The sequence below is a fragment of the Danio rerio genome, chromosome 11, assembly GCF_049306965.1.
Source record: "Danio rerio strain Tuebingen ecotype United States chromosome 11, GRCz12tu, whole genome shotgun sequence".
Classification (NCBI taxonomy): domain Eukaryota; kingdom Metazoa; phylum Chordata; class Actinopteri; order Cypriniformes; family Danionidae; genus Danio; species Danio rerio.
The window spans coordinates 27,797,291-27,816,901 of NC_133186.1; the positions used below are offsets into that span (position 1 = coordinate 27,797,291).

The 19,611-nt window shown below is 37.8% G+C and overlaps 2 protein-coding genes across 9 annotated transcripts in view; one reads left to right on the forward strand and one right to left on the reverse strand.

The window, feature by feature from the left end:
* The window catches only part of brpf3a (bromodomain and PHD finger containing, 3a), a 22,458-nt gene extending 12,836 nt beyond the window's left edge, over positions 1–9,622 (reverse strand). For 3 of the 8 annotated variants that reach the window (XR_012387172.1, XR_012387173.1, XM_021479844.3), the window contains exons 1-5: positions 9,312–9,622; positions 4,858–6,398; positions 3,042–3,195; positions 2,599–2,730; positions 2,327–2,455 (exon numbers count right to left, since the gene is read on the reverse strand). Coding sequence is in view for 3 of the 8 variants with exons in the window: in XM_021479844.3 (XP_021335519.1) it covers positions 2,327–2,455; positions 2,599–2,730; positions 3,042–3,195; positions 4,858–6,350 (1,908 nt within the window). In the remaining 5 variants the exon portion in view is untranslated. Of the gene's footprint in view, positions 1–2,326; positions 2,456–2,598; positions 2,731–3,041; positions 3,196–4,857; positions 6,399–8,529; positions 8,816–9,311 lie in introns of those variants that run through there. The other 5 variants (XR_012387171.1, XR_012387174.1, XM_068224346.2 and 2 more) reach the window with 3 other exon arrangements.
* The window catches only part of grik6 (glutamate receptor, ionotropic, kainate 6), a 17,046-nt gene continuing 6,385 nt past the window's right edge, over positions 8,951–19,611 (forward strand). Inside the window, exons 1-9 of the mRNA XM_021479846.3 lie at positions 8,951–9,744; positions 12,057–12,164; positions 12,574–12,649; positions 15,528–15,559; positions 16,020–16,199; positions 16,330–16,556; positions 16,738–16,835; positions 18,951–19,168; positions 19,254–19,473. Of these exons, the coding sequence (XP_021335521.1) occupies positions 12,162–12,164; positions 12,574–12,649; positions 15,528–15,559; positions 16,020–16,199; positions 16,330–16,556; positions 16,738–16,835; positions 18,951–19,168; positions 19,254–19,473 (1,054 nt within the window). The 5' untranslated portion in view covers positions 8,951–9,744; positions 12,057–12,161. The remainder of the gene's footprint in view (positions 9,745–12,056; positions 12,165–12,573; positions 12,650–15,527; positions 15,560–16,019; positions 16,200–16,329; positions 16,557–16,737; positions 16,836–18,950; positions 19,169–19,253; positions 19,474–19,611) is intronic.

The window sequence follows — 19,611 nt, forward strand, 5'->3', positions numbered from 1 at the left end:
TTTATTTTGAAAACAAGCACCAAATTGTTTACTTTGGCAACTACAGCACAAGACATGTTTTAATATCGCCTCAGGACATAGAATGCAAGATTTACAGATTATACATTTATTAATTTTCACTCTGAAGTGGAATGAGGTATGTTTAGCTACATATTTTGTTAACTTATTGTGTTTATTGTAAAATTTGAGGTGTATGTTTCAACAAATACTTTGCTCAAATTTCATCTGTTCATGCAGAGGGTGATAATAATTCATGGCTGTATTTTTTTGATAGCTTCAAAATACAACGGCATACAAGTTTAATTATAATTTAGCCTTTATCCACAACAGATCAGGGGCCTCATGTACGAAGACTTGCGTAGAAATCATACTAAAACATTGCATACGGACAAAGCTGTAAATTACGCAGAATCCCAAGCATGTTCTCTTTGTATATCCGAATAAACGTGAAACTGAGCGCACATGCACGAGCGCAAAACCCCTCCCTGCCTCCTCCCCCGTATGAATATGCTAATGACTCTACTTTGGCAAAACCAAACGAAAAAGCAATGGCAAAAGCAAGCAAGAATTTTTTTGTTGTTAATTCCTTTGTATACTGTTTTATGTATAATTCTGTACTCCCCTGTTTAATCAATGAAAAAAAAAAAAGCAAGCAAGTAGAGAAACTTTGAACAGAATGTGAATTGAAGGTGCGCCAGGTAGACTGGAGAAAAGCGGAGTTATATGCAAGTTTGTCTTACGGAATTAATAACAAAAGAAAAAAAAAGCTCATAAAGCACATGGCAACCTGTTTTGACACTATCATTCCTGAACCTGTTTCGAATCCAGCGTCTGATAAATTTATTTTCTTTTTTCCCCATTACATATCAGATTTTCCCTACTCTTCATCACGAGGAAGACAAGTAGGAATCATTAATAAGTGTGTGTATTATGGTAAGCGCATTTGAGCATCACATATTATTTGCACATTTATTGAATGTTTCCGATTCACGTATGCAAATTCGTCTTCAGATGGTGCCTTTATAGCAATGTGCGTGCAGTCGATCGCTCTGATTACATTGGGAAAACCGGCGATCGCTGCAAATTGCACTTTAATGTTTGGCTTGTCAACTGCATGGTATGGAAACCTTATAAACCTGCTAGACATGCGGCTGATCCTGTCTCATACAGCTGCCATTGCACGGCTCAAAGATACTTTGTAGTGTGCAATTTAACAGGATAGCCTCTAAGAGTCGCCAATGGAAATAAAACAAACACACACAAGAAATGCACGTACGCCAGACATGAAGTTGCCTTGGACCAACGCACACTCACGTTAATTTCATCGTTAGTAAATCCAAACGTGAGCATGAAACCTGGCATACGCAAAGTTTTTGTGCATACGCTGCGTTGATACATGAGGCCCCTGGTGAGAAAAATAGGTTAATGTAACTGATTGGGTTTATATTTGTCAGTGTTCAGTGTACATCATGCTGTGTGTGTCTGAAAGACCCGAGCTTAATATTTATGACACGTGCCATATATGGTCAATCATGGACCTTCTGGTTATAAGGGTATTTTAGGGAGCATATAAATGAGCATATAAAACCATTTCTGGAGATTTTTTTTACTTACAGACGCCATAAACCTACTATGTAGATATTAGAGAACAATTTAATTTATTAAACCAATGGAGTATACGGCACCTTTAAAATAAAAAGATCAATCTACCATTTTAATGTTTACAGCAGCAGGTCCACTGAGACTAAGAAAAATAAGCTACAAACATGGGTGTTTTAAAACCTTCAATGGTATCTGGCATCCCAATAAGCATTTTAAAATATGATAAGCCACAAAATATATGAAAGGCATTAAAAATTAAAAGCTTAGTCCAATTTGATAAAAAAATAGGTCAGGTTTTAAAGGTTAACATTAATATGATTCATAAAACTTCACAGTAAATTATTCTTTTGTTATTTAACCATAAGTTTTCATGTTACCATAACTCTTTAGAAAAATACATGTTATTAATTGAATGCAAGATTATACTTTAATAGGTATATTACAATGAATGTTTAAATAACAAAGGAAATTTTAATAAATTAAATAAATAATAATTAAATTTTAAAAAACAATATGTATTTATTTAGATTTGTTAAAATGTTTATCAAATTCTGATAATTCTGTAATTTTATAATGCCAAAAATTAACACTAAATCAAATTTACAGTAATACACAATGTTTAACTGTAAAGAATTCATGTTTTTTTTTTTTTTTTTTGGAAACAAGGGAAAGCAAAATCAGAAGAAGCTGCAAAAGACTCCTAAAGTTACCATTATTTCCTCACCTCCTTCAAATTGACTGGTGTGGTGAAAATGTGATCAGTGTCTTTCTCCTTCAGCTGCTCCAGTGTAGCGCGCAGAAACACCAGCGCAGGGGTGAGCTGAAGCTCTAGTGCAGCCTGCTGAAGTTTCATCTAATGAGAGAACAGAGCAAATTAAAACCATGGTGTGAATTAGTAATTACCTCAGGCTTGTTCTGGCAAGAAGTGATGGCTTTTTATAGAGACCAGGGTCTTGAGAACATAACAAAAGAGCATTATAACATGATCTGTGTCACCTGTTCTCTTTTGAGTCTCTCCCTCTTTCGTATGAGCTCAATAAGAAGTCTGGCTTTTTCCAGGTCCTGGCGAAGCTTCTGCCAATACTTCAGCTCTTCCCTGACCGCCTGCAACTTTGCATCTGGTTCTCTCTAAACAGTAATAAAAAAAATCAATACACACTATCAGCAAATAATCATTTCGCTATGTAAGGACTGCTCCAGTGATTTAGCATAAAAGATTTAAACATGGAAATCTGCGCTACTTGAAAACACGATCAAATTAACCATAATATTTTTTAAACAAACAAATATGGAGCAGGGAAAAGTGTGAATGAGTGGTGCAAATTTGCTGAAGTCGGCAGCACTTTCTGTTGGCACTGATTATGTGTGGGCTTGGTTATTAATAGTTTTATCACATGCTTTGCTGTCAACAAAAGTGTAATGAGTTACAGCACATTAACCTGCTCAGACTTCTGGGCCTGCAGATGAGAATGGAGCCGGCGGATGAGCGGCACGCCATTACGAGAGTGACGCTTTAGCAGCCAGTAATTGTGGAGCCTCTGCATAAACTGATTCTTCCTTTCAACAGAGACTCCTGTGCAAATCTTGTTCAGCCTATTAGGAAAATATGATACAGGGCCAACTGTTAAAGTCAACACTAATCATTCACAATTCCTTATTCTGCATTTTTGAGTAAAAGAGAGTATAAACAATTTTGCTTTAAGGATTGTAAACAGTGTTTAATAGCAGAAAAAAGCCAGACATGAAGGCGCTTCTGATGGACTTTGAAACTGGTACCAAATTTTCTGGAGACTTTTCTATGAGAGCAAAAAGGTTAAAGGGAATCATCTTGATGTATCCCAAAAGTAACAGAATGTGTAAATACACAGAGTAAATTACAGATATTACAGTTGAAGTCAGCATTATCAGCCATCCCGTTAATTATTTTCTTTTTCAAATATTTCCCAAATTATGTTTATTAGAGCATGGAATTTTTCACAGTATTTCTGATGACATTTTTTCTTCTGGAGAAAGTCTTATTTGTTTTATTTTTATTTTTTAAAACCATTTTAAGGTCAATATTATTAGCTTCCTTAAGCAATATTTTTGATTGTCTACAGAACAAACCACTGTTATACAATGATTTGCCTTATTACCCTAGTTAAGCCTTTAAATGTCACTTTAAGCTAAATACTAGTATCTTGAAAAATGTCTAGTAAAATACTGTGTCCTGTCATCATAGCAAAGATAAAAGAAATTATTAGAAATGAGTTATTAAAAAAATCCTCTTTTTCTTTGACAGATATTGGAGAAAAATATTCAGGAGGGTTAATAATTCAGCCTTGGACTGTATATATTTTTTATTACAATCTAAAAATCTTTTTTTCTGTAGGTAAACGCCTTCTACAAAAAATTATTAAAATTAGGACTTTAGGAATTAGGAATTAGGACTAGGCGATATGCAAAAATGCAGTCTCAATAATTATTGTCCATATTGAATGATAACGATATATGTTTCGACATAAGTTGTTAATGCTTCCAGATTTAAAAGAGTAAACCAACAATGACTGAAGCCATAAAAATTAGAGCAGGGGTGTCAAACTCAATTCCTGGAGGGCCGAAGCCCTGCACAGTTTAGTTCCAACCCTGCTCCAACACACTTACCTGTAGGTTTCAAACAAGCCTGAAGACTCAATCAGTTTGATCAGGTGTGTTTAATTAGGGTTGGAACTAAACTGTGCAGAGCTGTGGCCCTTTTGGAACTGAGTTTGACAACTGTGAATTAGAGGGTCCATTAAATGGCGTAACATAATTTTGGCCGTTAAATTTTTGGTGGCCGAATATTTGATACATCTCGAATGTATTGATTTCGATACACCTCGTAAATTCGATACATCTTGAATTTCTTACATCTCGGTGGCTGGAAATTCGATATCAACACACTTTGGATTCCCATTGTTGCACATTTCTGCTGTGCGATAGGCTCTTAGATGAATATAGAGTAAAAAAGTGCAGAGTTTATCATTGTTATTGGCATAAACTTTTTTGTGATTTGATATAATATTGTTTATCGGCCCAGCCATAATTACAATATTACCAAACTTCAACAACAGTAACCAATTTAGCTATTTAAGACAAACTGGGTCAATTTTGATTTTATGCAGATTTTAAAATCTACTAGAATCGAGTCTAAAGGGAAAATACTTCTCCATGCTTGCAGTGAGGTGAAATAAAAAACTAGACATAACAGACAAATAAGCAGACGTAAACATTTACCTAAAGGATGGTATCTGCGGCACTAGCAGAAGTGGGACTCCTGTTTTTCGTGAGCCTCCGCCTGAGTTCTTCTGCGTTTTCTTCTGTTGTGCTGCTGACCCTTTTTTCCTCCCGTTCTGGTTCTGCTGCAGCGGAGGGCCTAATGTGTACGACCTCTGACCTCTGTTACCCCTGCCCCCAACCAACCCGTTATCTTCATACCCCTCTGTTCCCGTGCCAGGAGGTGAGTGGTTTTCGCAATAAGCAGTCTTCTTCACAGTAAAAGTGGTGCCATTGGTGCCGGTCTCCCGCACTGGGTCAATTTTCATATACAGACCCGCTCTCTGCGCACAGGTGACGTGAAACGCCCTGTAGCAGTTGGCTTTGTGGCACTGAATAGACGCGCCCCTGCCTTTCTGTTTGCACAGGTAACAGGTGAGCTTCCACCGCGCAGGAGGAATGTTCTTCACTCCCTCCACAGGCTCCAGGAACACAGTGTTGGCAAAGCACACTTCAGGGATCCATATGGCACAGATGACGTGGGCCCAACTTCCATCGCTGGTTTGTTTGAATGCACCCCCTCTGTTTGGACAGAGGACACAATCGACGGGTCGGGACGGGGACTGCAGACATCGCCTGCACAGCCACTGGCCCTCAGGGATGTAAGGCACCCCGTAACATTCCTGGTGCACGGCGAGGTTGCAGATGTCACAAAACAGGATGACGTTGCTATTGAGACACTCATCATCAAGGCAAACACAACAGTAGGCATCCTCATCAATGGTGCTCTGGGACAACGCTTGGCTGCGGGACTCTAAAATGGATTCTCGCTCAAGACGGTCAATCAGTAACTCAAATGTATCAGGAGGAACCGAAGCGTGGCCGTCAGACACACGCTTCTGATTGACCATCTCTAACCAAGCCATGTCCTCCTCGTCCATGTCGTACTCAGCCTCATTGTCCAGCTCCTCCCCGGACTTCTCCATATAGCGGTAATAAGCCACTGGAAGCGGGGGAGCATCTGAGACTGTGAAATTGTCCAATTTACGAAATGTTGGCTTGGGCAGGGGGGCTTGTAAATGTGCAACCTGCCCCTGCAAACCATACTGACCACCTGATTTCTTTTTGGCTGTGTGTTTGCCATCTTTCTTTTTGCTTTTAGATGCAGCTTGCTTGTTTCCCTGCCTCTGCTCGCTGTTCTCTTTGTTGCTGTTGCACTCTGTCAGATCCTGAGCCAGCATCTCGTCCTCTGTTACGACAGAGAGCTGGTCGCAGATGTTGATACGGTGGAGTCTTCCCTCCAGCTCGATCTCCACCATCCGCTGAGCCTGTGCATATGTGAGTGTGTCTCTCGTTGGAGAGAAGTTCAGTCTGCATGGAGAAGGTGGACAGAGTAGAGCATCCATGTCAACATGGCTGGATGGACCAACTTGATCCTGATCCTCTTCTCTGACCAATCCCCTCCCAAAGCCTCCAGCTCGGGACTGAGCAACTCGTTTCCTTAGCTTCCTCATTGGAGATGACTTCTATATAAATCGTCAAATATGAATGGTCGTAGGTACCTGTGAAAATAGAAATATATGCTATAAATATTGACTATATATTGCTGAAAAAGTTGCTGTCATAATTTGCATACTTACACTACGCCTTAAGAGTATGCAGGGCTCAACAATTAGGACTGCCCTATGGCCCGGGGCTAGTTTGAGAGATGCTTGGGACAGTAGACAGCATTATTACAGGCCTGATTGGGACAGTGCCGCCTTGTCACTAAAGTTAAATTTGTGCATTTTAAGCTTGTGCTTTTTAGTCTTAAAAAGTCTACCTTCTCTGTGATGTCGTAAACGCCATATTGCTTTTCTGATCCTCTTATCTGATTTGATTTTTGAGCATGCTATTTTTTCCCGTACACTGGTAACAACCAGTACAGTGAAAAGACAGCAACATGGAGGCAACATCAAAATATGAGGCTAAAATAAAATGTCTGTTTGCAATTATTTATTTATTTATTTATTTTTTCACAATATATAGTCAGCCACCTTTGTTAAATAATTTCGAACTGAAATAACATACCTCCATATTTCCATAATGCACTTTTTGTTTACATAACACTGAATTTTAAATATTGAAATTGTAGATTCACAGATTTATTTTTGACACATTATTTAAAATATGTGGCTACAAAATACCTATTAACATGCCTTATTTTTTTTGCAGGGGCTAGTGAAAATTTTGGCAGGACAAGTAAAAATCTAAACCATTGGCCCGATCGGACCATCAGAAAAAATCCTAAGCGTTGAACCCTGGTATGTACTTTTTTTTTTTTTTAAGAAAAACTTTTAAGTGTGTAACAGAAGAGTATGCAAGCTTTGGGATATACTTCTTTCTTGTTAACAGATCGTTATGTTGCTTAGTTATGAGCCCTGTCCATCATCCACAAATCTCCACAAATCATCCACATTTCTTTCATATTTAATTTCCTACCTTATTGGAGAAACAGTAGCAGGATAATTTGCCATTCCGGCTTTCGTGCAAAGAAATCTCCTCAGGTCTTTGGATAATTATATGAGTTCACGTTGTTGTTGCAGACGAAATACAACATACTTTGATTTGGGACATACTAATTCTATTTTTAAATACTATATAGGATAGTATGCGAATTGGGACGCAGCAATTCTATTTTATGTCAAGAATTACATTAGCATCCATAAAATCACAGAGAAAGTATGTTAACATTACATTAAAACATCTGTTTATATTTTCCGCAACAACTGACTAGAGTTATAGGATCAGAAAAATATCAGTCTGCAAACGTTTTTATACTTTAAATGAGGGAAATAAACATGCGTTATGTTTGAGAAAAAAAAAAAAGTCTAAGTTTGGAGTATACAACAAACTTTGTAGAAATTCTGTGAATTAAACTGCACAACCCAAATGAAATAATGCAAATCAAAAGGATAAGAGTTGGCTCACTACAAAACCAAAAATATTGATTTCATTTTATTTGACATTTTTGCATTTATGAGGAAAAAGTGTCGTTATGGATGTGACGTCTGTCTGTTATGGATGTGACCGATGTGAAATCACCCACTACATTTTTGAGTATTTCTAAAGTACTGTAAAATACGTGTTTACACAAAAAACAAACAGTTTCTGCATTTTGGTGAAACCATCATTTTTCTTTCATGGCAAGGTTTACATTTGCATGGAATTGCTCATATATATATATATATATATATATATATATATATATATATATATATATATATATATATATATATATATATATATATATATATATTCTGTTAGATAAGTGTGAAGACAGCATAGTTTTGTTTATTATGTGTTTATTACACTTTAATAATCATATCTATGATAATATAGTATAGTAATTAGCATTTTAATGATGTGCAAGCTGTTCTTATTGTATGTATATTTTATGGCACTTAATATGCAGAAAAAGTTCCTTGAGAGTCAATGTTATTTATTTAAAAATTCCAAAATATATTGAGATGTAATTTCGTCAGTACTGAAAATGTCCACCTTACTGGAACTCACACCAAACTTTATAATGACACATGGGAAGAATTAAACATTTCAAAAGGTTGCAATTACAGAGCAATTACGCTAAATTTACGTTACTGTTGTTTATCGGCAGCAGCCAAATCTAGTAGTTAAAATCTCCAGTTGTCTTACCTTAAACAATAAAACCCTATTAAACCAGCGAACAGCTGTGCTGTTTTAACCATTTTCAAGCAATGATATGACTGTTGATATCAACATTTTTGAACATAAACATCAACTGTCAAATGTAGCAGCTAACATTCACTCCACTTCTTTACGCAACATTTTCTGTAGCATAAAATACAAAAATAAATGCTTTATTGTGAACTATAATCATTAAATAACTCCTAAACAAGCTTTCTCCTAATAATACACAAATACAGTATGCTACTAGCACATTTGAAGCGTTGCATCAGACGAACCAATAAGGCAACTTTCTCAAATCACGTGAGAAACGCGAGCCAATCACTGGGCAGATCTTTAAAGTTTCCTCGACCCAGTTGACGTAGTTCGGTTGCAGAGCGCTAAATACCAATCCCGAAGCGAGACAGGCGAGTCAGCCATTTTAGCAGGGCTGATGGACAGTCTCAACCTCGATTGTTTTTCCTGATAACAAACTCTGACCGTGTGAATACGCCTTATTTACACTCTAACAACCAAACGACAAATAACTACATATCACGCTGTAGCTGTTTGCCAGTCCTTTGCATGCAAACCGTGTACCAGCAGAGAAAAAGCACTTGTATGTAATAAAGCGCTGTGTACAGTTAGCAAAGGCAGCTGGTAAATGAGCGCCTTCTTCCAGCACCGGAGCCATATTTACAGCGCGCTAACAAGCAGCCGCGGCGCTGCCAGCCCAAGCGACACAAGCGAGTCCTAACAGAAAGCAGTGCAAAATAAACAAGCAAACTTACTCTTTTATCGATCGCTCGTAACGACAGGGAATGCCGGTCATATCCAGGGGCGACAGCGTCCTCTTCTGTAGCGAGACGGGCTTCCTCAAGCCTCCATTGACGAGACTTCCCACAAAAACGCTCCTAAGCAAACATCCTGGATGTTTACACAACGCTATCACCTTGACAGGGTACCTAAGTGTTTCAAATAGGCGCCTGACATTATTGCAGAGTGTATCGTGTGCATTGAATGTTGGTTTGTAATTAAATTGGCAAGGAAAATACGCCCCTTTAGAAAAAAAGGCGAATTCTCGGCGTTGGGGTTTGCACTTGGCGCGCGCATCGTGCGCACTGAGCTGTGATTGGTGGAGACGTTCATCGTGATGCCGTAAAGTGCTAATAAAGCCAATGGAGTTCGTGAGCGATGAGAAAAACAACGCAATGAACTTCCCTGGTATGTTTGCGCGCACAGACTCCATGTTCACTTGCTACATAAAACGGCAGTGTATTTAAGGTTTATCAAGGAAAATAACCTAATTTCACAATTACAGTCGAGAGCGTTGTTAATAATAATGACAACAATTATAAAATTTTTCTAAATATACTAAATGTCACCTTAAACTTTTAGGCTTAAATAAAGACAATCATGTGTTTTTTTTCGTTCACTTTATTATTTTGTTTATTTTTGAAACGATTGTTATTGTCTATTATTTTATTCTGTTTTCTTCTGAATACATAAAGACAATTTTTATGTTGTGTATTATTTTTGTCCACTTAATAGGCATACTAAAGTGTAAGTACACAATAACTACACATGCTGAGTTGCACATAACAGCAACTATAATATTAATTAATAACAATTATTATAAATAATAAAACAAATTGTCATATTTCTTTAGAATATTTAAGGACCAGATTTTTATTATTTCATTTTCTATCGCTTTTCCGGGGCTGGGTCAAGGGGCGGCAGTCTTAGGAGAGAACCCCAGACTTTCCTCTTCCCAGACAGTTCCTCCAGCTTCTCCTAGGGGATACCGAGGCGTTCCCAGGCCAGCTAAGAGACATACAGCATACCTCCAGCATGTCCTTGGTTTTCCCCAAGGCCCCCTCCCGGTGGGACAGGCCTGGAATACCTCCATAGGAAGGCGTCCAGGAGGCATCCGAAACAGATGTTCGAGCCACCTTAGCTGTCTTCTCTCGATGTGGAGGAGCAGTGGCTCTACTTGAAGCTCTTCCCGGGTGACAGAGCTCCTCACCCTATCAACAAGGGTGTGTCCTGCGAACCTGCGAAAGAAACTCATTTCAGCTGCTTGTATCCAAGATCTTGTCCTTTCAGTCATGACCCAAAGATCATGACAATAGGTGAGAGTAGGAATGTAGTTTGACCGGTAAATCGAGAGCTTTGCCTTTCAGCTCAGCACCTTTTTTACCACAACAGACCGATATGTTTCATCCTTCCCTCACTTGTGAACAAAACCACAAGATACTTGAACTCCTCCACCTAGGGTATGGACTTTTCTCCAACCTGGAAATGTCAAATCGGCTTTTTCTGGTAAAGCACCTTGGTCTCGGACTTGGAGGTGCTGATTCTTATCCCAGCCGCATCACACTCGGCAGCAAACAGTTCCAGTGCCTGCTAGCAACATCGTCTGTGAAAAACAGAGATAAAAATCCTGTGGTCCAAGAACCAGACCCCCTCCAGCCCAAAGCTGCGCTTTGCAAATCTGTCCAAAAAAATTATGAACAGAATTGGTGACAAAGGGCAGCTCTGCCAGAGTCTAACATGTACTGGAAACAAGTCTTATTGCGAACCAAACTCATACTCTGTTCATACAGGGACAAGACTGGCCTTAACAAACTGCCTCTGACCCCACACTCCCAAAGCACCTTCCACAGAATGCCATGAGGGACACGGTCGAATGCCTTCTCCATGTCCACAAAACACATGTGGACTGGTTGGGCATACTCCCATGAACCCTTGAGCACCCTGGTGAGGGTATAAAGCTGGTCCAGTGTACCACGGCCTGGACGAAAACCATTGTTCCCCTGGATCCTAGGTTCAACCACCAGCTTTTTACATTGTGTCATTTTTGTTTAGGCTTTTTAGGCTATTTTTTGTTTACTTGCATTTTCATTATAGACTAATCTTGTTTTAAAACTTGTTTTTCTCTAAATATTTAAACAATCTTTTAATACTATTGTGTATGTGATATTCATTATTAGTATTATTATTTGTAGTATTAATATTTTAGGCTACTGTTATTGTTTCACTCTTTCAACTTTGAAAGATTAAATTTTTATTGATTAATCAACTTATTTAAAAAAAAACTTGAGATTTCATCCTTTGGCTTTCCTTTTGCAAATATATATTTTTTAACAGGATTGTCTGTAGCCTATTATTTTTTATTCACTTTATTATCATTGTTCTTATCACTTTATTATTTTTTTCCTCTGAATATAAAGACCATCCTTTGTGATATTTTGTCCATAATCATGTAGATCCTTTGCTCTATTTTATTTCATTTTCTCCATATGTAGCTACAGGTGTTAGAGGATATACTGTTTATGATATTCAATATTACATTTTCTATAAGTCAACATCCTGTTCAAAAAAAAAAAAAGAATTATTATTACAAGCATCCATATCCAAAGTATTCTTAAGTATATAAGATCTTAAATTCATCCTGCTCCAGAATATTCCATCATCCCACATTTCATTACAAGTGTTCTATCTCCACCCCCTCAAACTCATTGGTTTTCCCCAAGCCTTTAGTGGGATCCCTCTAATTCATTATTGTAAACCACACCACAGTCCTGATCAGCGTCGGTGACAGTGGCGCTCAAGCACACCGGAATTTCACAGCAGACATCATGGTAAGTAATGAAAGTGATGCTTGATTTATTTTATTTATCATTTATAGAAAGTCATTGCATTTATTTATTTTTAATGTAAAGTATTCTGGAAGATCATATAAAATACTCGTGTGTTATTACTGTCTTGTGAAAAACCTAAATGCATGTATATATGTTATGTATATGTACATGAAGCGTTAAATCAAGTTTTTATATTGAAAAGAAGTTCATTTGAGGTATCTTCTCATAACTCTCATAACTCTTCATATATAATACAATTATGACCTCATATATGTTATAAGTTTAAAAATATGTTTTGGTAAGAGGTCACATTTTTTTGATGAAAATATAAGTATTTATATAATTAAATCTAAATATACATTAAATATATTACATTATAACCCAGTAAGTGAGATTGTTTTGTTTGCAGGTCAGAATCAGCAACATGTTGGGATTTGTCTCTTTATGCATAGTATTGCTGCTGGGGTCAGAGGTCTGCATAGCAGGTATTACCGTAATTTGATTGCTAATATATGTTGTATTGATGTGTTTGTCTCATGTGAAATTACTATGATATAATGACATCCTACAGTACTCAAATTATGTCTTGCATTGGAAACTTCTCTTTCTAACAAGCTAACTATATCACACTAGTTACAGTAATGGCATTCATAAATGTGTCATTTCATAAACAGCATCTGTAGTGAGATCTATATGCCAGCTCGCTTCGTCCTCGCCACGTGAAGCTCTTGAATTTCAGAGGCCTGTCATTTGATAAATGGGTGAAACAGTCAGCTGGGCACATCATCAAAGATGGTGACCGCATCCTGCTTGGCACGTTTCATACCCCATTTTGACAGAGAGGAAGCCGGCCAGCTGAAACCTTCTCAAAAACGCTTATAAATCAATTGAAATCCAGAGTTTAAGACAAGCCAAGTTATGACAGCACGTCGAAGACCCTGTGTGTCTGTCATAAATTCAATAGGAGGAGCTGATGAGTGTCAGCATCGCTCCGTGGTGTTGATGGAGCCCTGAGGGTCTATCTTAACTCCAGCTTCAGATGCCCTTACCAGGCCTTCGTGATTGAGTGACAAAAAACAGCAACTCCAATTAGTCACAGTTCAGCCCTGCATTCAGATTTCTGTGAAAGGAGAAAAACAAAGCCAAACGTGGCGGGTTCCGGAAAGCCGGAAGCTATCTGAGAGGGCATCAAACGCAGCCATGCCATTCACTCATCATTATCTCCTAGAGATTCGCAGACTGGCCGAGGATGGGGCTTTTTTGGCTCAAGATGGCCGCCGAACAAAAGGTTCTCTGATGATTCTGGCTAATTTAAGATGGAGCTATTTGTGACACAAATGCAGCAGGAAATGAAGACTCGCGGCCAGAGAACTGATTTGGCAGATCAATAGAGGAGCCACTGAAATCTTGGCCAAGTCTCACTATGTCAACTTGAGGTCACTTTTGAGCAAACTTGCTCTTGAGCAGATCTAAGGTTTTCAAATGTGTTGACTCAGTAGGCCACTGACTTCAATGCATTCAAGTTTCATTGAACTTTTTGTTTAACTGAAAGGATTATTGGCATTATGGAGAGGCTCCCGTTTTGAGATTTTAGTATTATCGACTTTTTAGATCCAAGAGTATGGTTTCACAGCCAACTAGAAAAAACATTTTTGGTTTATAAAGGGAACTTTTTACAAATGGAACTATTCTTCATACTTTGAAGGACATTTTATTTACCTAATTTCACTCTTAAGAAACTTTTCATTTATTTATTCATTCATTTTCTTTTCGGCTTGGTCCCTTTATCAATCAGGGGTCACCACAGTAGAATGAACCACCAACTTATCCAGCACATGTTTTACGCTGGGAATGCCCTTCCAGTCGCAAACCAACACTGAGAAACACCCATATACTCTCACATTTACACACATACACTACGGCCAATTTTAGTTTATTCAATTCACCTCTAGCGCTTGTGTTTGGACTGTGGGGCAAACCGGAGCACCGGGTGGACACCCACTTGAACATGGGGAGAACATGCAAACTCCACACAGAAATGCCAACTGACCCAGTCGGGGCTCAAACCAGCAACCTTCTTGCTGTGAGGCGATGGTGCTTCCCACTGTGCCACCGTGACACCCTAAAGAAACTTTGTGCAATACAAACATTCTTAAAAATAAATTAATTGGTCATTCTGTAAAGAACCTTTAACATCTATTGAAACTTTCAATTGCACAAGAGGTTCTTAATAGAGCAATGGTCTCAAAATCAATTCCTGGAGGGCCACAGCTCTGCATAGTTTTAGATCCAACCACTGCTGACTCACACCTGCTTAATAGTCTCTAGTAGTCTCGAACACCTTGATTAGTTGTATCAGCTGTGTTTGATTTGGGTTGGAGCAAAACTGTGCAGAGCTGCGGTCCTCCAGGAATCAAGTTTGAGACTTATGCTATAGAGGCAAAAGATTCTTTATATTGAAAAAAAAGTTAATTTAATTGAACAATTTATTGCATTGTGGAAAAAAGAAAAAAAAAGAGCATAAATTATTTTTGATGTAAATGGGTCTCCAAGGAACCATGCCAATAAAGAACAATAATTTTTAAGAGTGTACTGTTAAAGGTTTAAGTTCAGCATTAAAGACATCTGAATGAAATAAATCTTAAACTGTACAGTTTCCACAAAATAACAAGCGGCAAAACAGCACATCTGAATGGTTTCTGAAAGATCACGTGACACTGAAGTCAAGTAAAACTGCTCAAACTACAGCTTTGCCATCCCAGGAATAATTAAATTTTATAATGTACTGAGTTAAAATGTAAATATTTCACCATATTTATGATGAAATAAAAGTAAAAGTAGTCTCTAAAAATTGTAATAATCCCAAACTGTTAAACCACTGAATACAGACCCTTTTCATATTTCCAGGTTTCTCAGTAGCGGAAGGCGTCATAGTTGAGTAAACTTAGTGCGCAGTGAATGTGAGAGTACAACAAATATTTTTTTCAATCCTATTTGTAATAAATAATAAAAGAAAAACTCCACGATGGTGTGATCGAGACTTTCAGAAAAAGGGGGAAAATAGTGTGAGACTGAAAAATGCAGCCAGAGGAGAGAATAACGACAAATTTACTCTCAGCCCCTTAGACGCTGCATTAGTAACACCTCACATAAACAATAATTTTTTTTTTTACTCAAAGATAATATAATATATACATGAATGCATATGTTCACACGTTTAAAAAAATTTATATTTTAAAAACTTTCAAGGATTTAAGGTTATGATGATCGTTAAACATCTTTTGAAAAGGGTCCAAATTGTATACAAATTTGCTTGTAATTACAATAAATGAACTATAATATTTTGTTTTTCTTTTCATTCAGCAAGGCAAGAACTTATAGTTACCACCATAAAGGTAAGAGTTAAATTAAGTTTGAATTAGCATCAATTATTAAATTACATTTGAATTAAGCATGAATTAGCATGTTGCTAACACGTTTCTAGCTTGCATTAACATGTCCAGCTTGATTAACGTCGCTAGTGTGTGCTTCACATTTTGCTATCATAAATTCTGCTTGCGAAAATCACTATAAATTAATAGCTAACATGTTTCTAGCATGTTTGTCATGTCTATAACAGCAGTTGTCATGTTGTTAGCATGTCCTAAGATAGTTGCTAGTTGCTAAGATTGAAAGTTTGACACCCTAAGTGAAATTCTTTGTGATTTAAATTGGCACATATACAAACCTGTTAGAATTTGTTTTACATACAAGTCTTCAAAAGGACATTCTGGTTAGGAGTATGTTGGCTTAGCTATCATTTTTAAAGTGGACCATCAAACTAAAGTGCATGTGACGCCATGTTTTAAACTTCAGCAAGACCCATACACGATGAGCAAGGGCTCTCAGTTAGAAGGCTACTGTATGGATCTGCTCACTGAGCTGGCTAAGAAGCTGGGTTTCAAATACAAAGTTCACCTAGTGAAGGATGGATCGTATGGCCGGCAGGATGAAAATGGAAACTGGAATGGAATGATCGGGGAGGTTGTCAGAGGGGTATGTGATGCATTTTACACACAAATACACATTGTGCTGCTGCATATAAATTTAAAATCAGAATGCCAATGAAATAAAAATCAAGATGACATTGATGTCAAATCCACCATGTTTTTTTGTTTGCTCACAGGAAGCTGATCTGGCCGTAGCTCCGCTCACTCTCACTGCTGCCCGTGAGAAGGCTGTGGGAATGACAAAACCTTACATGCAGACCGGAATTAGCATCCTTCTCCGCAAAGATATTGTTTCTGAAGAGGCCGGCTTTTTCGACTTCCTCTCCCCCTTCTCTGGGGAGACCTGGTTCGGCATCCTGATTGCATACTTTGTGACTGCAGTCTGCATCTGCATTGTGGGAAGGTCAGAGAAATGAGCAGAACACCAGAGACGTCATGCACAAGAGCACTTACTCATCCACTACACACACAATGTTTTACACAATAGAATTAGTAAAACCGGTGCACTGTTTTTACACCAAAGATGATTTATGTATAGGATTATGAAACTCAACGTAATCTGTGTTTTTTCTGTTTATATGAAGGTTGAGTCCATGTGAATGGAGTCAGCCGGAGACAGAGCCAAATCACTTCACTCTTCTGCACAGTTTGTGGTACACTGCAGGAGCCCTCAGCCTGCAAGGTAATCAACCAAATGAATCTAATCGCAGATTTTAGAGGTCACACACTGAACAGGGTCCTTTATTTCCACCTTAAGCTAGTTTTCCATCTCAATTACTCTTCAGTCAGTGATAAAACTGATTAATTATCAATGATCAACTATTCCGGCATATGTTTTACAAAACAGATGCCCTTCCAGCCCCAACAAACATTGCAGTTTATATTAGTTTAACTATTATTTTATCATAAAAAATAAAAATTTTCATTTAATTTATTTCCCAGCTCTTTGTAAATATTTATAACATTTAGGTTTGATTTATTTTTGATCACACTTTTTTAACGCTACAATTCTTTCTAATAAATCATTAACTAAGACTTCTAACTCAATACACTTCTAATCTTCTGCTTATTAATTGTTAGTAAGGTTGTAGTTTGGGTTTTGGGTATAATTAGGGATGTAGAATAAGATCATCGTTACTCCATACTAATAAACAACCATTATCTATTAATTAGCAGGCATCGTAGTTAGAGGCTGACTTGCCAAGGTAACAGTTTTTATTTTAGTAAGTTAAGGTATTTTTTCACCTTTTTAGTTTCTGCTTTATTTTAATTAACCCTATCCTTTTTTTATAGTTTTTAGTTAACAATTAAAAACATTAACATTAAAACATTAAAAACATTAAAAACATGATATCTATACACAGAAAAAGTGGCAGTTAAGTTTATGTTTAACAATGTTTACATGCTAAAGTATTTCACCTTTAACTTACTTGTTAAAATGCCAAACAGAAACAGAAACTTTTAAAGAATTATTACTATCCTCCCTGAATTATTAGCCACACATTTCTAAATATAATAGTTTTAATAACTCATCTCTAATAAACAATTTATTTTATCTTTGCCATGATGACAGTAAATATTATTTTACTAGATACTTTTCAAGACACTTCTATACAGCTTAAAGGAACATTTAAAAGCTTAACTAGGTTAATTAGAGTAACTAGGCAGGTTAGGATAATTAGGCAGGTTGTTGTATAATGATGGTTTGTTCTGTAGACTATCAAAAAAGTTGCTATTAAAATTGACCTTAAAATGGTTAGAAATAAAACAAAAAAGATCTTCTTCAGAAGAAAAAATATTATCAGACATAGTGTGAAAATTTCCTTACTCTGTTAAACATTTGGGAAATATTTATACCGCCCTGTACTTAGAGAGTGTCCGAAACCTACTTTTTATGCTTGCACTTACTACTTTAAATAGAAGAATCCTTCTATCCTTTGAACTACTGTAGCTGTCTTTAAAAACAGGACTATGTATAGCCCTTCTATATTACAAGCCATATTTCCAACACAGGCTCACTGTACATATGTAGCCCTGTATAAATTTCTGGAGAGTGCAAATTATGTAGCCAGAGGTATGTATGGCTGCATTTCCTCTTTAAAATTAATGCTAGGGGGCGGTGTGTTGCTGCTGCCGGCTTCTGTCTCTTTTCACCCTACCAGCTGACCCCTTACCTCCGTGTGGATGGCTTTTCCGCTGTTACCAGTTTGCCCAGTGGCTTGCCACGTACGCTGGTGGACTTGAGACGCAGAGCGGAGTTGACTAATACAATTGGGTTCAAGTCCGGTGAAGAACGGTTCCAGAAAGCAGGTTAAACTAAAACAAAAGGTAAAAAAAAATAAAAAAGTAAATAACTGGGAGAAACTGGTAAGATCTGAAAATGTGGTAAAAATCAGGTGCCTTTTCTTTTTCTGGATTGCTTTCGAAAACCCTATCAGTTGGGTTTAGGGAAGTGAGTCAGGGAATCGGTCGATCAGTCAGTCAGTCAGTCAGTCGACAGCGGCCTCTGGTGGATTTAAGCGAAATGAGCGGGCACGAATGGCAAAAGAAATTTGATATCAGAGGAAGCATACACAGCAGCCTTTGGTGGATTCGTGAGAACAAAAACAGCAAAACAATTGACCTCCTGGGATATTTTTGTGCTCTCCAGAAATGTATACTGTGGCACATATCCATAATGAGCCTGGGTTTCATTGCTGTCCCTTGTCTTTTATTCCTGCCTTAAGCTAGTTTTCCATCTGAATTACTCTTTAGTCAGTGATAACATCTTTCCCCTCAACTCGGTTGCTCTCTGCAGGTGCAGGCCCTCACCCTAAAGCAGTGTCAGGAAGGGTCATCAGCTGTACTTGGTGGTTGTTTGCTGTGGTGCTCCTGGCCTGTTATTTCTCCAGCCTCAGCTCCACTCAGGGCTCAGACTCCGCACCGCTTATGATTAAAGGTTTCGAGGACTTGGCTAATCAGGATGTAATAGAATATGGAACACTTGCCGGCTCCTCCACCCTCGCCTTCTTCAAGGTTTGATTAAATAAGTTACATCAGCACATTTTTCCTTTATTAGTGAAATCCAGTCCTGAAATCCAGATGTTTGTTTTTTGCACAGAACTCTAACAACCCATCTTACCGACGCATCTACGAGCACATGGAACGAAGGAAGAGCTTTGTGTCCTCCATGGATGAAGGAGTCCAGAAAGCGAAGGAGGGAAATTATGCGTTCATTGGGGAATCGGTGTCCTTGGACTTGGCAGTGGCGCGGCATTGTGAGCTGGTCCGTGCACATGAGGTTATTGGGATGAGAGGATACAGCATCGTGACTCCGCTTGGTGAGACAAATACGTTTCGGTTTACCATATATTAGGGCTTTTATTACTTGATCTAGTTCAAGGATAATTGCTCATGTTGTTCAAATCCCCTGAGACCATTGTTTGTCTCTGGAAAACAAATGAAGATGTTTCAGATTA